The sequence below is a fragment of the Apteryx mantelli genome, chromosome 19, assembly GCF_036417845.1.
Source record: "Apteryx mantelli isolate bAptMan1 chromosome 19, bAptMan1.hap1, whole genome shotgun sequence".
NCBI lineage: Eukaryota > Metazoa > Chordata > Aves > Apterygiformes > Apterygidae > Apteryx > Apteryx mantelli.
In genome coordinates, this window is record NC_089996.1 from 13,242,903 (window position 1) to 13,262,886 (window position 19,984).

At 39.4% G+C, this 19,984-nt stretch overlaps 1 protein-coding gene across 10 annotated transcripts in view; it reads right to left on the reverse strand.

Moving 5' to 3' along the window:
- Positions 1 to 19,984, reverse strand: part of TEX2 (testis expressed 2) — a 64,784-nt gene that overhangs the window by 15,467 nt on the left and 29,333 nt on the right. For 9 of the 10 annotated variants that reach the window (XM_067308484.1, XM_067308487.1, XM_067308485.1 and 6 more), the window contains exons 2-7: positions 18,314 to 19,968; positions 10,136 to 10,336; positions 8,134 to 8,470; positions 6,454 to 6,701; positions 3,877 to 4,029; positions 2,227 to 2,326 (exon numbers count right to left, since the gene is read on the reverse strand). In XM_067308484.1, the coding sequence (XP_067164585.1) occupies positions 2,227 to 2,326; positions 3,877 to 4,029; positions 6,454 to 6,701; positions 8,134 to 8,470; positions 10,136 to 10,336; positions 18,314 to 19,942 (2,668 nt within the window). In that variant the 5' untranslated portion in view covers positions 19,943 to 19,968. The remainder of the gene's footprint in view (positions 1 to 2,226; positions 2,327 to 3,876; positions 4,030 to 6,453; positions 6,702 to 8,133; positions 8,471 to 10,135; positions 10,337 to 18,313; positions 19,969 to 19,984) is intronic. The other variant, XM_067308486.1, reaches the window with a different exon arrangement.

Consider the following 19,984-nt stretch of genomic DNA (forward strand, 5'->3'; position numbering starts at 1 on the left):
TAGCGTTAGTTAACATGTGTTTTCGTATGTTCATGAAAATTTTAATGATTCCCAGAAGTCCATTTCGTTCACACTTTTACAAGAGAAAAGTTACAGCCTACTGACCTTCTCATGCTTTTAGTCAGTGATTTGAGAACCACATTTTTAATGTTACTGCTGATGGGTATTTAGTTCCTTCTAAATGTTGTGCACCTGGTATTCTCGCAAAGGTCTGATGACAATTGTTCATCAGAGCTGGAGAACAGCAGTGTAAGAGCGGCAGACAAATGAATCTTGTTTCAAAACTACACTTAAATAAAACTGAAAAACACCATCTATATAGCCAAACTATATAATAGGTGCAAAGACGAAATCTGAGTTGCTTCTAAGCAGAAACAGCCTAGTTAGCTAATACTGTATACAGCTGAATTTTATCACAAGTTCTCCAACTCTGGGGAACCACTGTGACTTGACCTTTAAGAACAGTGAGATGAACTAAGATGTTGAAGAGAGAAACCACCCAAGGACCAGAAACCCCCCTAAACCCCACCGAGTTTAGCACTGAAGTTTCCTCCAAACAGCACTGCAGAAAAAGACATAGTGCCTGACTGTGTGTTCAGCACCCTCCAGCTCTGGGAAGATGATACATGAAGAAACACTAGCTCTCCTGTTCCTCACTAGGAACACTACGCACAGGAGAGCTAGTGATCCTCTTATGATTTGTTTAATGTAAGCTGAAATGCAAAGCACTTAAATTCATTCTGGGTATGTCAGTGAATTTTACAAGAGTTACTTAAGCCAGTAATACATATGAGAAATTAAAATATTCTAAGAATGAACTACTGAGGCCAAGTAAATACTCAACCCTAAAAAGTTACAAGCAAATTGGTGAAAAGATCGGCAACAAATAACCTAGTTACCTGTTCTGACTTTGATCAGCTCCTCTCTCCATGTTCTGTGTTATTGTTATAAACATGCTACCGAGATATTTGCTGAAGTTTTGGCCCTTCGCTGGCCTGTAATTTAGAGCCTCTCTAGTGGTCTCCAACATACTAAGTAAGTATTGTAAATGCATTAAATTCATACTGACTCACTGACAGCTCGTATGTTAACGAACACCATCAGAAATGACTTTATTTTGATATCTTCATCTAAAAGTTGGACGAGCAGGTTTAAAACCAGAGTAAGTTGTTTGCCAAGTAAGCCACAGCTGCATCACCACAGGTCCTCCAAGGGAGTATTTCCCTGTAGACCAATTAGAACCTTCTCCACCATGAGCCAAGTGACTCTCTTGCAGATTGACGACATTTTCCAGCCCAGCGTTACAATACAGTAAGCAAATAAAGGGGTGAAGGGAGTGAGAGGAGACAGTGAAAAAACTCTTGATAAACTCACCAACCATTTCACATGAAAAGCTGCTCTAATTACATATCTTAGAGAATAAGATGGTATCCACCTATCCTCAGCTTGTAAAAGCACAAATACTTTTGTAGCTAAAAATGTTATCCCAGGTTATACAGTGACCTAAAAAAGACTATTTTAAAATGAGCTTCTTATTCTTCAGTAGACTGATACTGTCTTTTTGTGAAAGTACTTAAGTGACAAGAATAACCTCAAATATACTGCTGTGACAAAAATGCGAGACAAAGAACAGGGGGAAAAAAAGCGCAAAACCAGTGTTTTCATTCAGTTAGCAGTAAGAAAGTCATTTAGCTTTAAAAAAAATTTATATTTAATACTGAGAACACAAAATGATGCTGTATTTTAAAGTTTCTTTTCAAAGCAATATTGCATTTTTGTTTTCTGGTTCGTTAGGATTGTATTTTTCTGAATCACCGTTTTCAGAGCAGGTCAACTCCTCTCAAAGAGTGTCAAATCTTTTCTGCTATGGTGCAGAACCAGTTCTCTCTTGATGAGACATGCATTGCTCTCTGCAGTGCCTGACAGACGCAGACATGCATCTGCCCGTGTTGTATGCGCATTTTAGTTTGGTTCTGTAACTGCTTACATATTTCAAGTGGAAAGACACAATCATATTTCTGTAACTTCTATAAAATTATGATTATACCAAGCCTGATATGACTGTTGTTGGAAACAGAGAACACTCAGCATCTCCTCAAAATGAGCTCTTAAGAGCTCTTATTAAGTGTATGTTTCCTCAAGTAGAACACACACAACAGATTAAAATTTTGCTCTACATGTTATGAGGGCACGCACTGGCAAAAATAGAAGAAGAAATTACTTTACCTTTGTGATCAACAGAAGGTTTGAAGGCTTGAAGGATCTTCGGCACTGCTATCCCCATATCAAGTTCAGTTAGAGTTAGCTCATTCATGAAGTATGGCAGCTAAAGAACAGAACGTAAAAAAAACAAATCCATGGTATGGAACTAAACATCATTGTTTCCTGAGATCAAAAGGCCATTAAACTTAAAAAATGGATTGAGCTGAAAAGTTACCAATGAAAGAACATGACTATGATTACATGAATTTCTTCAAATTCTAGGATTTCACATTTGTCAGTTTCAAAATAATATTTTAAGGGAGAGATTCATTATCTGAACTTGGAGTGAAAATGTTTTTAATCTACATTTAGGTTCAGATGCTGCCGTTGACTCTGACTGAAATCTCTGGTATGCTTTTTAGTCAAAGCATATAAACAGCTGAATAACGAAGTATAAATCCTATTTTACTGTGAATAAAAATTAAAAACTTTGTTTTTGAAGTTCAGTCATATATTTTATAGTGGCAGTTGCATCAAAATCTTAGCTATTTTTATCTTTGGTAAATTCTACCCTAGCACATTAGCCTTAAAATTGGTACCATAACTCTAGTATTACAAAAATCATTGTATTTCTGTGCTGGTATTTGCTGTAGAACTTCTATGAATTAGAAATACTTATCTGCTGTGAACAAATAGGGCTTTTACCTATCAAAAATACATTCATCCCCCATTCCCTGTCTTTCCATTGAACTGTTTCCAATGAGACGTTTGAATACCCTGCTGTCATGATTGTGGAAAGAGCCAGCATAGAATTAGGTTACTGCTTATTTCCCCAAAGCACAAGCAACGCTATCTCACAGCTGGGGGTGGCAGCTAAATTTCAGAGCTTGTCGGCAAGACTACTTCTTTCTTCGCCTTTAGGAAGAGGTAAACTCCTCCCCAAACATCAGGGGCTAAACAGGCCTGTGATTAACTGCTGCTGTTGAGAAGGTTACAGAATGCAAAGGGAAGACCCAGAAGTCATCCAAAAGCATCATTTCTCCTTCATCCTTTGAACTTATGCAGTAGATGCACAATTATATCCTTTCACCCATCAGACAGCTGTTGCATTGACTGCCACTCCCTTCGACCTCTCCTGCAGGCAGCGTATGTTGAAAGTTATATGAGGTATATGAGCACCCTCATCTCCTCCTCCTTAAAGGCAATCTAACACTTCCGAAAGCAGATTTCATTTTGTTCAAGTTCTGAATCCGCATTTAGTTTCTATTCACAATTCTAATGTGCGTGTGTGGGGAAACTAGAAGCACTGTAGGGCTGTAACACTAGCTACAGAGTCCTGTGTCAGGGAAGTTTAATACTTTATAAGAAGTTCTATTTATTCCTAAGTAAACACAGTAATACTTCCACTTTTCACATAGGAACTTGGCAGACACAAATAGTTAATTCAGCTGTAGCTCATTTGAAACTGAGGCAACAAAGCTAAGTTGTCAAGATCCTACTGTGAAATCGACGGCAAAGCTGAACTGGAGATCTGAATCATATTTATTTACTCATTTGTCTTTTACAGTGCCCTGGATATCTAAATAAGTATTTTTTTCTGCTGTTTCTACTCCCAAAGACTGTGTTTGTTTTCCTCTATCAGGAATGAGAAGTGCAAGTCCCTAGACTAGTTACCTTTATTTTACTGAGTTTCATTTGGATCTTCTTGGACACTAGATCAGACCAATACTTTTCTCCTAAAAAATCCCAAAATATTCTTCCAAGGAAAGCATTCACCCAGGCCTCCTGTTCTTCTTCTTCTTCAGCTGCTACATGGGCATCTGGTAACTGAAAACAGAGCAGGTTATTCGGCTTTGGAAATGCTGTAAACTAAGGTCAGAAAAAGCCTCATTTACACTGGGGAGTTCAGTGGCTGGCTACAAAAAGTAAACGCTCAGCACAGAAAGCAGCTTTAAAGTCATGTCAGCTGGCCTGACACAAGCTTGTTTGTTATCATCCTGACGTGCAACAGAGTGAATAAGACTATACAGATGTAGATTCACCTCAAGCAACGAAATGAGGAAGTCATAAGTATTTTAACCTCCGGCAGAAAAAGCAGATAAGACCAGAGTGGAGATAAGCCCACTCCACTTACAAATGCGGAGTGTCTAACACAGACACTCTCCTTTCTCAATAGAGTCCAAAAGAACAGCTAATCTATTCTTTTTGCTTATCAGAAAAATAGGAGAGCAAGACCCAACCTTATCTCCTTAAATCCAGTTTGCAAATAGAAAGACAAACACAGTACAGGGAAACACATTTCTTCCCGGTGTTTGTACATTGGATTCGGAAAACCATATTGTTCCTTCTGCTACATTAAAGGTTTTGTTTACAGTCCAAGAGGATTATGTCTTAGTTCATTCGAGAACCATCTCAAAACACTTGACATTATATGCTGGGATGTTGCATCACTGATTACAGACATAAAAGCAAAGCCAGCTGAAATTATCTGGGATGCGTACAAGCTACCATGATCTCTTTCAAACCAGGAAGTTTGAAGGAAAAACAAATATGGTGTCTTTCTTTCATGTTAACAGCTCAGCTGCCCGTAATGAAAGGAGAATTACCCTTTCATTATTATAGGCAGAAAGTCTGAAGCCAGCAGAAAAGCAGTGCTTTATAAGAGGAAGCAGGTAGATGCTACAGTTGCTCTAAAAATGCTGAGGAACATTTCTTAGCAATGACTGCTCCCAATGGCTGCAACCTCATGCGGGCAGAAATTGCTGGGCTGGTAGCTTCTTCTGTGACAGAAGTTTCCTGCCAGCACCACTGATGTATTTAGAGCACAACGACTGGCACGTGTCAGGTTCAGCAGTGAATTCGTCACTGCTTCAGGGGCTGTCGGGGGCTAGAGTCTCCTCTCGTGGGGTAGCGTGAACCATGTTAATTCACACGCCGTACTGTGGCCTCCTGCACCTTTTCTGGAAGCTGTATCAAAGTCTAGCAACAAAGATGCACGACACGAATTACAATTTTTAAATGAACCAATGATCATACTTTATATTAAAGGTTCACTTATTAAGAATGATTCATCAATGTTTTAACAAGCAGTTACGCAGTCTATGAGCTCAAAGAATTATTTACTGCTATTGACAGTGCTATTATGCACGTACTACACAAGACTAACACATCAGCCATTCGGTATCTCTTTTAAAAGACATTTAGAAAATGGAAACCACACGTATGAAGTATGACCAATCCATCCATGCCTTAGCCCTTTTTGAGCAAGACTTTATCCAAAATCAAGTCATAGTCCTATACAAAAGCCAATTCCATTTCTGTCCCTCAATCAAGCCAAACAGCAGGGATACCGCAGTAAAAGCTGCCCCACTGTGGTCAAAGCCACAGCTACGCAGAAGACATACTGAAGGCGAATTCCTGACCCTGTTCACGGCAACAGGGCTGGGACATCACTCTCGAAGAACGAACTGAAGAGGTTAAGCACTTTCTGAAGCAGAATTTATAATGTAGTATACACACTGAAAAACTGCTAAAAGCAGGATCTAACTTATGCTTTCATCATAGGATTATTCTATCCCAATCACACATGGGGATAGGGGACCATGTTCAAGATGTCGTCAGGAATCCTAGGTCTTGCAACTCCCCAGAAGGAGCAGAAAATGAAGACCAACTACCGTGTACTAAAATTGCACTTAAATTGTTTCAGCAAGCCAGGACCTCAAAAACATGCTTTTAGTTCAATCTATTTTAGAATATACACAGAAGTTATTAACTTTGTACTATTATTAGTAAACTATTGGGAAGTGATCTGATTTTTTTTTTTTTTTTTAATCTTAAGTATTAGCTGTCAAGATGCAATTTCTAGTTCTTTTGGGACTAATGCTTTCTAGGATACAACTGTGTTATTCCTAATGAAGAAAATCTACAGCCACTTTGCCTTCAGCAGTATAATCCTTTAAGGATGTGACATTGTACAAGCCAGAAAAAACACAAATATTCTTGGGAGATAAGAAACCAAACATGAAAAGCTTGCATGTTACAGTAAGAAGAAACTGTGGTCAAAGGGCAATGGGCAAGTGTGAATCCCCACACAGAATCTGTAAAAAGTTTAGGTCCAAACTGTAATTTTAAAAGAAAAAAAAAAATCTTATTTTTTTTCCCCCTACAGAACTGATTTTTAAAGCAGCAGTTAACAAGAAAAAATATACTACCATCTCTGATGCACCTTTTGGTGCAGGGGGGGAGTACTACCTTTTTCACAGCTGTAGGGCTGCTCTCTGCACTGAGGACTGGACTACTTGAAGGGCTTTTCTTTTCCTGTGGAATGCATTTGGCCATATAAACATTGTAGTCCAGAAGCATCTTCTGTCGCACGTTGCCAGCCAGATCCTTGTGCTTAGGCTGGGATGCGATTTCTTCTGCGCTTCCCTTGCTGCTGCTCCGGCTGTGCGTAAGAGCTCCAGACTGACTATCGGTTCTACTATGTGTTGGCAAGACCCCTAAATCAAAATGAATAATAACTGTTAAACAGAAAAGGAATCTGGCAGTCAAACAGCAAAGTGTATGATCAAATACTTAAAAGAACAAAATTAGCTTGCAGAAATAATTTATTCTGAAAATAAACCATTCAAAGCAATGCTTTCCCATTTTTAAGACTACAGTAAATTATCATGTTTAGGCGGTCTTAAACCCAAATTAGTCAACATTTGGCTTGATTCAGTATTCAGCAGGATGTGTGACTAAAAACAAACTCAGCTGACCAGTAACACATTTACATGTGGACACTCTCCTAAATAAAACATATGACAAAATTCCCAACAACTGTGCAGGGGAATGCCTAAAATAAAGTCGGGTGATTAAAATATACCTATAACTAAATTTTTAAGTTTAATTATAGACTGTGAGGATTAAAGAGACTGTCAAAAGGATGTAACTATTAGAATTTTAATTATCCATTAATTTTGCATTTGCATTTCAAGAAGTTATGTTCCAGAAATAATGATGTTAACAAATTTTTAAAAAGCTTCTCAGAGAACAGATAAGGAAAGGAAAACATGAGTCATACTCAGGAACCAGAAGATTTAAAATTAGACCAAAGGATGATTTTAAATTAATTTTTCAAACATTTGATCAATGTTGTAGACTATCTGACATATGTTTGCTGGTTTAAATGTGTATTAGGACAAGATTTTGTATTTAAACACTGTTTTCTTGTGACATTAACCCATGCAAAAGCTCTTAATTTATTTTAACAATTGGAGCAGAAGGAAGGATAGAGAAGGGGAGAAGGGAATGAGAGTCTAATACTGCAAATGCTGACATCAGTTCCAACAGCACAGAAGAAAAAAAGACAGAACAAATCATCCTTATGAAAGTTACAGAAATTACAGTCATTTAAAAATCATGTATTCTTTTAAAATAGTCTCAAGCAACTATCCACTAGAATAGCTGAGTATTTTGCTAGGTTAGTGAGCTGACCTGGTTTGTCAATCAGAGGGTACCTGATCAGTCACAAGGATGGATGAAGATCGGTTCAGGAGAGAGGTTTGACAGGATTTGACAGCAGTGAGTTACTGACAGATCAGGCTAGCTTTATCTAGCTATGCTTTAAAGATAAACCCACGTAATTGTTTGCTTTTTTGGCAGGGCTAGTTTTATGCCAGATTAGGAAATTAACTGCTTTTCCACATAGTCAAGCAAGTTTTACCAGCAAGAGCTGGAAAAAGAAAGCAGGGGGCATATATGGCCATGAGAGGAAAGGGCTGGAGAGGGGATGAGGAGCCAAGATAAGCAGCAGGAGGGCCCCTTTGGTATTACATGGCTGTTGGGATCAGTACAGCTCCACAGTTGCTATAACCACCACGGTGAAAACATAACTTTGGTTTATTTCTTTTAATAGACACTATTACTAGAGTACAAAACACTGAATACCTGGCTTGCTTCCACATAAACTAGATGGCTTCTTTGCTTCAGACTTCAGCTTGGATGCTAGAAGGAACCTCCTGAACCATTCCTCCTTCTCCCTACCTGTCCTTCCAAAGAGGTAAAGTACTTGATCCTTGTGACTAGTGTACTTTGCCCCATCCTGAAGTTTCTTGGATTCTTCATTGTTCAAGTCTACTTTTTCTGCAGATAGCTTTTCTTCTGCATTCTCTTTGTCAGTCTGGGCCTTAGCCATGAAGTCATCCTGTCTAGCCAGTTCAATGCAAATAGGGTACTTCTTATTCCAAATTCGTTTTCGTGCCAGACTCTTGGGAACCAGGGAAATCTGAAGGATAAAGGAAAGGGTTAAATTAATCTATTTTTTCAATTATAATTTTCATCTTTCTATATTCATATGTGAAACACGAATGCAAGAGATACAGATCCTATGCAGGATTCACTAGGTTTAACTGATTTAACTCATAGCTGGTTGATGTCTAATCCACTGCAGTTACCAGGTCTTTGGTTTCATAAATCCTCCCCCCAAAAAAATAATAATAATAAGGTGAGCCATAGCCTTAGGAATTTAAACAAGGACCACTCAAGTAGCTTAGACTTCTACAATCACGTGTGTTATTTTTCATTTAAGACACCTTATTCTCACAGCTATGCAGAAAAATAGGAAAACCAAGAACCTTATTTCTTTGATCACTAGCAAAGTAATGAAAATCCAAGTTGAGTTTTAAAACTCATTACTTTTCAGGCCCACTTCATAAATTGAATGTTTGAAGCTGGCAACAGTCAGGTCATACAACTGTGCAAGAATCAAGGAACAGAAGTGACTTGCTGATAATTACATTCCGAGTTCAGTATATTCAGAGAACACTGAGACAACGCAAGTGATGAGAAAAGTGGCAAGAGGTAAAAATTCTAATCTCAGGGCTGAACCTACCAGTGTTTTCCAAAAACTGTGGGCAAATACCTTGGAGAACAGCCATCATTTGCTGACTACATGCAGAGCACTCAGCACTTTTGCAACTGATTTTGGGAAGGAAAAAAAAAAAAAGTACCAGAAAATTTTCTAAGACACCATGGGGAACAACAGTCAGTCAAGTACTCTTGTAGCATGAGATAGCTTTCTTGCCTCCATTATGGGAAAACAAATCTGTAAAAGGCAGGAATCTCTAAGTTTCTACCTCTTCTTCCTTTAATGGAAAGCAGAGCTGACAGCAAGCTCCTTCCCCACACTGACTCAGGGAAATGAAGGGAGGTTTTCCTCACTGTCTTCTTTGTCCTTCTGTCTAACTTTCACAGTCAAATGAAACAGTTTCCTCCCACATCTGTACTGCCAAGGTCCTCTACTGATGTACTGCATTAAAAAAAATCCACTCTTAATTATGAAATATTAATGCATTACTTAATATAATGCCAATGGAATCAAATTTACACTACAACTCCCCACAGATTTGCAGGAGTCAATAACATGTATGGAAACTGCTCCAGCATTATTCTTGATGAGCTCTTCCAACTGCAAAAAAAACTCTTCTTCCCTAGTGGGTACAACAGTGAGTTTTGTCTGTTCCAGACATCTCACGCTCCTCTTTTGCTTTCACATACAATGTGTGCTCCCACTCCAACAGTGAAATGCAAAAGTTGTCTGAACTGGCTTGGGACAGAAACACCAACCAAGAACTATGCATGTTCATGTAAGCCTCAAAACAAGCAGCCATGCAATAATTGAATGTATTAGGAACAATATTCTAAACTTCCACATGTTAACTTCTGCTTTGAGTTGTCTGAGGAAATACATGCTTTTCCATTATTGTGTAAATATGTACATTTTATTTTTTTAAATCCTCTCAATCCTCCTCCTCAGTACAATCTTTCGCAAGTTAATCATGGAAACAATTTTGTTCACATAATGACAGCACATGAAACTAGAAGAACGAAAAAAACTTAAAGATTCAAAATCTTCCTTGTTAGAATGACAGACATAAGTAAAACATCTCACCTTGCTCTCTGTAAGTTCATAAATTTTCTGGCTGACATATGTGACTTCAGGCTTTGGCTCATTGTAAATAGCCCTTCTGGAAATATTTTTATTGGGTTTTGAAAGTCTTAAGGTGCTTCCTTCAAGACGCACATAGACAGAGTGAGTCAAAGTAGCGTGGTACGTTTCTGGATCGTAATTATAAATTTCATTCATCCATCCCTAGAGAAGAAAACACTTGTTAACAGGCTTTTAAACTGCTGGAAAACCAAGTACAGTGCGCACACGAAAGGTTTAAATAATTACCCAAGCTTTTGCCAAACTCACGTCACTTGCTGCACAAACGAATGCAACAAAGCAGTAAGTGCCCTGAATGAGAGCACCCAACCAACGGAGCATGAGATGAGGACTGTTATTCCAAGCCCAACATTTGTTTTCCCAGGTATGTCATTTCATATCAGTAGTGCAGCGCCCTCAGCTCATCGTCATGAAACTCTGAGAGATGCACAGACACAGGCTGCTGGGAGCAGCTACCAGCTGGCCGGCGAAGGCACGCTGCAGAGCGGGCAGCTCGTCTGCTTAGAGAGAGCCCTGACGTTTTAACCATCAACAATGAAGGACCGAGTAGAAGACCACAATGGAGTTTGTTTTAACGCACCATCACTGTTCAACAGCACTTACTGCATTGTGTCACTGCTCAGTTGCAATGCACAACTCATACAGGTGGATTACATTTCATTACCTAGAGACCTGTGCAGGAAGAAAAACAGAAAACAAACAAACCAACCCTGCTGCAACACGTTTGTAGGTATGTAACCAATTCCAACCACAGGGGTGACATTATTTCTGTTCTCTAACACCTGATTACAGAAAGTGCAAGACGATAAATAGGGCAGAAGAGAAGCCAGAATATTCATTAAGAGGAGGAAAGCTTGTCCTCCATGAACCAGGCAAATGACGTACTTAATTAATGATTTCTACCTGCACTTCAAGACCTTAATCCTACATACTCAATATCCATTAACGTCAGAGTGAAGGAAATAGCCTGGTCCTTATCAAGACAGATTTAAATAGCATCTCTAGTATTCCTCAAAAAAGTTGCAACTACCATATGCAAAACATCTCAGACATTACTGCAGCATCTTAACTTACCAAAGAAGTTTCACCCACACACAAAAATGTAGAGTTTATTTTAATGCTCATTTACTTCAGTGCCATAAAATTTCTCAAAGTAGACAGCATATAAGTTCTTAGATGCCATAGCAACAGTGGTATCTGTTCTGCTTACTCCACGATCTAGCCCCATTTTCATTATAAACCATGAAAAACTAGGTAAATTAACATTCTTTTTATGTTCAGTAAAGATTAAGTCACTCATCTTTGCTCAACTCCAAAGCAGACTGTCTCGTTATTTATAGAAATACCAGTGCCAATACATGCTCTTTGAAGAAGCTTTCTGTTTGTTTTTCTTTTTGCTTACACTGGGTATATACAACTACCATATAGGAAATACAACTCAAGAAGAAGGGTTTTCTATAAACCATCAAGGTTCTGCACAGCAGGGTTGATGTTTGCTTGAGCATATCCTATTTCCTTCCTAGAAATTATTAAGCCAAGACATCTCTGAGCAGACAGCAACTAATTTTCAGCCAGGAACTCCAGCTGGACTTACTGAAGCACAAAGACGTCATGGGCCTTGCCTAAAGCCACCGTGAGCTATTCACCCTGTGCAGAACTAGAATATCCATATGGCCCACATATCTCAGAAGAGACTCCCACCTGCCCCCCGGATCAGATCTCAGGCTATTTCTAGCTCTGACGCTGAAGTCTGGAGGTCTGCAGCCAGGGCAAATGTACAGACCAAAATTTGCTGCCTCAGAAGCCTATTGCCTTCTCCTGCAACAAAGTGCAGCTGAAGACCACATAAGGTGGCACAAAGAAAAAGAAATACTTAGAAAGCAGCTCCTCACAGGGATCTTAGCCACACAAGCCCCATTTATGAATTTAATAAGCAATAAAGTTATTTTCAGTATGAGGATGGGAAGCCTCCTTGCAGGCAGGTTATCTGAGAAGGATAGGGTGTACTTGAAGTTTCTTTAATATCCTGCTTGAGATGGAACCAGCAGGAACTTTCTGACAGCAGCACTCAGACTTAGCAAAGGACACGTAGCAATGAAGCGACGTATGATTTATGCACCTCTCTCTTGACTGCCACAGTGCCATGCCAAGAAGTGAAAATCCTACGCTTCAAAGATGGAAAGCTGAGAGTTAAGAAGTCATCAGCACCTTTGGACACAGCTCAGATGCACAAACTTTGCTAGGCTTTCTCAGTAGCTATAAGATTATTATCCAAATCCTTCATTGTCACGTTTTGATTTTATCCCTCCAAAACATACAGAGATGCCATAGCCACATCTGTGATAGAAAGAAACGAGGCACAGCTTACGGTATGCGACTTAGCCATGTTCAGCGAAACTCCGGTAGCACAGGGGACTGAATTCACCTGGTGTGCCATCCACTAGACCAGCACCTTTTCTACCTAGTTCCTAGTGCTGTGCCAATATCAGTCTTTCTGCAAGAATAACACAGTATGGGATATGCACAGACAGCACGTATTTGCTGATAGTCCCAGACGGAAGATTCCCTTACACTACATAATTAAACAGCAGAGGGGAGACACCTCTGAGGACAGTCACCATTTTCCTAGCAGTGACAAGACAGACTGTATGTAAAGGGTAAAAATAAGTAAACCAGAATCCTCCTCAGTTTGCACTGGCCTGCTTCTGTCTCAGCATTAGCAAGTGCTGGAATATCCCACCTGCTTTTCTGATCTCTACCATGCGCCCAGGCTTTCCATTTCAAATAAATGGATTAGTTCTATAATCTGCCAAACACTTTTTTTTTTTTTTTTAACCCTGTACTGCAGACTCCCCTGCTCATTACACAGAACACCACCACATGTGCAAGCCCATGCTCCTTCTCCTAGCACAACCTCAGTTCACGAGGGACACAAGAACCCCTCCAAGTTGTTTAACAATGATTTCTGGCTGCCTAAGCTATTGAACGTTCAAAATCTAGAACAGGCAGAAATTAAACACACTAACTGTCTAAAATAGCAGCCTACACAGCAATTTCCATATGAGAAAGAGATTGGCTGCTTCATGTACTCGAAGGTTAGCCCAAAAAACAAAGATACAGAAAGTTAAATTCAAATAATTGGTTTTATTCAGGGAGTCTCTAGCCAACAGTCAGTACTATAATCCTCCTTGCAAATAAATTTTAAGATTCCTAATTTCTAAGGATGCAGTTTCCTGTTTGCACTCAACTTTCAAGTTATTTTTTAAACACAGAGAAACACTGCAAGGCTCAGAGGTAGCTGTTAATACTTTATCGATCATGCTTCACTATTAATGAATCTGAAAATCTCTGCCAGCTGCAGGAATTTTTTCCCCATATACCTAACAGTGCTAAGGAAGTAAAAAACACCATCTGCCTTCTCATTTCAGCAATTTTCATTTTTGTACAGTAGATTGTTTTGTTTAGCATGAAAGCATTTTTGAGAAGGTTCTCCAAGAAGCTTCAGAATTCCTTCCAAGTTCTCACATTTTAAGAACAATTTTAGCAGAAATACCTCCTCCCCTCCCTGCAAAAAGAAATGGAAACAAAAGATTCACAACCCATGGTAACCGCTTTGCAATGTGTCTAAACAGAGAAGTTATTTGAAGCAGCAATTCTGTAACCGTAATCTGCTAGCAACAGATATATTTTCCCAAACTACTGAAACAACAATGGGTTTCCTTGTGTAGGAGAGGAGAGACTGTATGATTGGGTTTTTTGGTACTAGCGAAGTCGTTAAAATAAGAAATTCAGTAATTCAGGGCGGACAATGACCATAGTCATACGCTGCTGTGCAGCTGCTTGCCGTTTGCACCGATCCTGTGATCTCCATCTGTAAAGGTCAGCAGCTTCTCTGAATTCACAGCTGAAATTAGGGGAAAGTGCCTGACTATCAGTCTAGTAACTAACTTTAAAAGCATCTGATTAGAATATTAGGCGGAATGGCTTTTATAGCAAAGGTCATAGATATTATTAAAAAGAACAAAAAACAACAACAAAAATCTAACCGGCAGGATCTGGCCAGCCTGTTAGATAGCAGAGAGTGAACTTTGGCTTTCAAAGTGCACTGTGTCACCCCTGTCACAGCAGCGCTATCAGCTATCCGAACCCTCCAGAGAACGCCCGGGTCTGTGCGACACAAGCACGCACACAAAATGCCTTTAAAAGGCCTCCACTGCTTTACTTTTCTTCTTTCACAACTCTGGGCTGCAAATATTTATTTGAATTACAGTTCAACAGAATAATTCACGTGAGTAAGAATTGCACAGCCGGGCCCTGCGGAGTATCAGCCTTTTTAGGGTTACTTAGTTAGGATCTCAGGCAAGTTATACCTTAACATGGGAGGGGAGATGGGGGGATTCCAAAAGGAAGTCGTAGGAAAAACTCAGAGGGCTAAGACAACAGACCAGGTCTGCAGGGAAAAAAAATAAATAAAATCAGTATTTCTATATTATCAAATACCTAGATGAAAGCATCAGCGAGACTGCTTCACAGCGCAAGCCCAGATCTGGAGTATAACTTCCTCCAACATTTCTTAGTGATATTAACAGATTAATTAGTAGCCATTAGCACTAAATGATAACATCAAAAGCTCCAGAAGCAGAATTCTGAAATTCTTGCTAGATTGTAGATCACTCAAACCTATCAGTATCCCTCATTACCGCTATTTTAAAATACTTCAATAGTATTTTGCTTGATAAGTGGGGGAAAATATATAGGGTGCTATGTAAATGCATTTTAAAAAAAATGAGATTACAGACTATATTCAAAAAGAAAGAGGGTCAGAACATTCACTGATATGGAATCTAAAGACTTGTGCTGCACCAAAAAGAAAAAAAAAGTTTAAGACATGACCATTGCCTTAACTGAAAAGCACATTTGTCTGCCAGAGGCCACTAGCAAACATGAAATCCCTCGAGTGATATTCAGGAAGAGCACGCTGGTAAAAAGCCTCCCCCTTCTGTGCAGCTATGGCTCAGAAAGCTTCACTTCTTCAGCAGGCACTGCCAACACGCTGTACACTTCTGCTAATAAATGTGTTTTCTAATGGAAAGGGTAGATTTATCATTTCCATTTTAGCTGTTACTTAAACCTTTTCTATCAGTCAACAGAACACAAGGGAACACACACTCGGAAAGGCCAACAAGGAAGTTAGAAAAGCCTAATGCGTTCAAGAAGGAAAAAAAAATCCGCTGTGGACATTAAAGAAGAAAAAAAACTGAGCAGACAAAAAAGGAGAAGAAAGCTAGAGAAATGAGATTGCAAGGGAGCAAGAGGGTAACAGCACACTGAAGATGCACTTTTTTGTGGGGTTTTTTTTTCAATATCAAAGACATTTGACTGAAATAAAGAAGTGTAAGAGTCATAGAAATTGAAAAATGTAGTTTGATTCAAATCGACAGAAGCACACACTAGTCAGCACAGAAATGTTTTATTCTTTCATGTTGCAGAGGAACAGTTCTGGGGGAAACAATGTTCGTGTTCAGGTATTTTGGCAACTGCTGAGCAGAATTTTCCACTAGTTCTTGAAATTGAAGGGAAACACAAACTTCTCCATATTTACACAGGAGCACACGTACTCGTACAAAAATAGCTTGACAGCAGTTTGGCAGAATCCCAGCTTCTAAAGCCCCATTAAATGGTCTTACTTTTAGCATTTATCATCATTGCATAAAAGCAGTTCAGGCCAAAATGCAAGACCAATGAGTTCTGAACAGAGCATTTTTATGCAAGAGTTAAGTTTGATTTTCCTATATTCATGTCAGTTTTATTACAGATTAAATCTTTATCTCATTTTGCAGAGGATCTGAACTGTCTAGTGCTCATTTTGACAGAGGCAAATAGGAAATATCCGTATGAGGGGGGAATAATAACATGCAATCTGCTAGATCTTATTACATTACGTTCTACTACAATATGGGCACTACACTGGGTTTTAAACTCCTGAAGCATTAGAAAGGCCTTTTATCAGTATATTAAAGACAATTATTTTATGTGTTAATAAGCCTAAAAAATTACTTAGCAGGCCACACAAAACATAAATTTTCATTCATACAGAATCCTCTGCACAGTTATTTCTTGCCTGCAGCCATTCTCTTAGAATGCATCTCCTGGATAAAAGCATTAAAATATGGTTTAAAGGTTCTTGACTAACAGCTAACATCTCGAAGAGCCAGCTCAACATCAGCCAGCAATGAATATCAGGAACTTTTCAGCTTCAGTGTATCAATGCAAATTTATACGAAGGGACTCAGTGTCCAATTGACAAGGACAGAACTGAAAGTTTGTCAAGACTGGTACATGCAAGCAGACGGAGAGGCAGGACTGTTCGGCCCACATTTGCTACAGCAAGTGGAGACCACCACTCATGCTATTCAAGAAAAGCAGGGAACATCAAGGTAGCACATGGGCTGGGCATGCAATTGCTGCCTGTACTCAGCAAAGTTGCCCATTTTGCACCCCATTCCTCTACAAGAAGGCATTCACAAATGCTCCAGTAAGCAAATGTAACAAGAGACCATCTATTTGCTTAAGGATCTATAAAACAAGCATGTAAACTACCAGCACAGCTGCAATGAGAACTTACATTTTGGTTATAAGAGTGGAAATTGGAAACTGCACGAGTGTGCATGCTGGTATACATACTATATAAAACAGTGGCACACTCTGACATGACCATTGGAAATCTGTGAGCAGTCTTTCTTAATTTGAAAAGAGTTTTCAAAAACAGTTTTTACCCATTACGCTTTCTGCAGGCCATGGTATTAAACAGCAGTCTCAACCACCTACAGTTGGGTACATAACATCAAAGAGCATGGTTTTTCTTAACCACACCAAAAGTAGACAAAATACAGCGGCTTGCCAAAGCATCTCCCAAGATGCATCTCAAAAAAGATCAGAGTTAAAAGACTTTCTATATTTCATTCTTTGCAGGGGTTACTGCAGATCTCTCTTGTGATGTGGCAAAATGTTTCATCATTGAAGTTAACAAGTATCTTTGTGTGCTGGTTTGTGGAATTTCAATTTGTCTGACAGAAGCTGTCTGACAACTCTTTAGTCATGAGTTTTTCTGCTATTATCTTTAAACTTTTTTCATTAACAGAAGAGATTCACGTTCTGCTTAAAAAAGAAAAAAAAACCCAGTTAAACGATACCAAGTGAAAGTTGTGCCACTATCATTCTGAGGTGCTTCTGCCTCACATAAGAAACCAGCAGCTGCTTTACTATAAAGCTCTGCAATAGGGAAAATACTACTTTAATTTGTCAGAGACAAAGATTAGGTGAATCAGAATGGGGTAGGGAAGAAGCACAAAGCTACCGAAGTAACCGAGGCGGTCACGTGGGTCACAGCTGGACAGACAGCAACATGCCAGACATACCAAGCAACAGCAGCTCACAGTAGCTGAACAAGAAGTGGAGACAGAGGAAGAGTGAAGAGGAGGGAGGAGAAATTTTGTAAGAGCCTGATTTAAAAACCAGCTCTCAGGCACATATTTTAGTGAACCGTAATCCAGATTATACAGCACATTATTCAAAATGTCAGCACGCAGATCCACAGACATCATAACTCGTGATTATGTCCTTTCTCATTGCTCATTCCTCCTCCCATCATAATCAGCTAATGCTTGAGAATGATCTGTACGCTCTCTAACTCTATGTTTTACTTGATCACAATGCTTTTGAAGCTTCTTGATTTAATGGACAAGATAAATCACTGTCTAGGTGGTAAAATACCCCAGAAACAGAACACACCTCCCACGGCGCAGCTTCAAGCACAAGTGTTATTTCACACACTAAACTCTGACCCCGCTAGCTTTCAGTAATTCAGGAGAATCACTTCAAATCCATCAGCAAAACCATTTGCCCTTTCATTTTTGAAGCAATTATTCTATTTTTCCTCTAATCTCTAAGGGAGTTGAAGTCTTATATAGTCTTGGATACGAACTCATTTCTCTCCCTGCCAAAGCCTCTAAAACAATACTTGAATTACAAACACTGATAATTCAGCTCATTTGCACCTTTGGAGTAAGTCCTCTGCCCAGAATAACGCATGCAAACACACATAAAATGCCATGACCTCACCTTCAGTATTTCAGGTTCTTTGATGTCTAGAGCTCCTGTATTCCATTGCTTTCTCAAACTTTTATGCAATCTGAGATATTCAGGAGTACTTGGAGTAAGAAGCCAAATCACACAGACAGCCATCATAAATCCAAGCGCAATTCCAAATAAGAGTCCACTTAAGTAGCCAGGGAGAGGGATAATAAAGTAAGCATAAACTAACAGTGTTAAGAAGTACAAAGTTTTCACTGGTATTTTAGGCTGTTGCACATATAGATTATTTTCATCTTCGCTACTGAGCATAATACCATTTTCCTCACTCATCTCTGGATGTGGCAAAGTTTCAGTAGGTTTATCAGTTTTGCTTTCATCCTCTAACAAGCAGAAGTCTTCAGAATAAAGTTCACAAAACTCCTCATCCTCTTTGCTTGCTAGTGCAGACAACGAACATTTTTCAAGTACTAGTGAAGTTTTCGTATTCATGTCCTTTGTGCTTGCAGACTGAGAGCTTTTGGTCTCCCTCTCATTTGCATGTTCCTCAACTGTTTTTGATTGATCATTCTTATTCAGGTTAGAGTCACTTCCACAGTAGTCCCCCTCAGAATCACATTCTTCTTCCTTAATGCTGTAGTTGTTATTGCTTTCCAAATGGCCATTCAAACTGGAAAGGTTTGAGAGTTCTGAAGCACTTGAAGATAAGGCTTTGGGCCTGTGGCTACTACTTTCATCACCCATTATTTTACTGAGCAGCTGAAAAGGCTCATAGATTACTTCAGAAAGGCGTCTTTTAGTATCTTCAATTTTAGCCTCCATTTCAGGTACTTTAAAAAAGGAACGAGTGTCAGAAGGAGATGTTAATGGGGATGAAGGCGCAGTTTTAGAATCACCACCTGTAGCTCGAGGTTGAGTGAACTGTTTGAAGAGATGCAAGTTCAGTTTTGAGTCTGGGGATCTGTAAGACACAGCTTCAGATTCTTGTTTAGAAGTGTCTGTAGACAGAGATTTCACTAAGGTTTTCATTAAGTGTCTGTGTCTCATTGGTGGGGTGGGTTCTTTTGGTTCCACATCTGTTGAGAGGGACTTGACTAAACTCTTAAAAGGCTTTGAACTAGAAACTGTGGATGATGCACTAGAGCAGACAACCGATCTGGAAGGGGATGAGGATGGGGAAGACGACAGGTTGGCTTTCTGTTCCACAGGTGCTGATGCACCCGATAAGCTAACTATATGACATGAATGTGATGAGGGAGACAGGACTAGTGGCACTGCACTGAATACTTGGGATATGGAAGGAGAATCCAACGGCTTTACAGCGTCTGCAGTTGGCAGAACTACAGGTGATGAGGACAGTAGTGATGTGGAGTTGGCCATGTTAAGCGAGGTAGCTGGACCAGAAATATCACGGCCACTATGCTCAAAGCAGAGGTCTTCCTTGGCTTCAAGTGCTGTTACAATGCTTTGGTCATCTAGTTCCTCATCAAGGATCTCCTTAAACTCCTCTTCCTCCTCTTCTTCCTCCTTCCCAAATGCAGAGAAATGAATAGTAATGGTTTCTCGGGAGACAGATCGTTGGACCTGTACTTTTGGTGCTGACTGCTTTGAGGACATTTCACCAGTTTTCTCTGCATGGCTACTGTTCTGACTTGTCATTGCAGGTTCCAGAGATGTGTCAGAGTCTGTGAAGAAAATGCA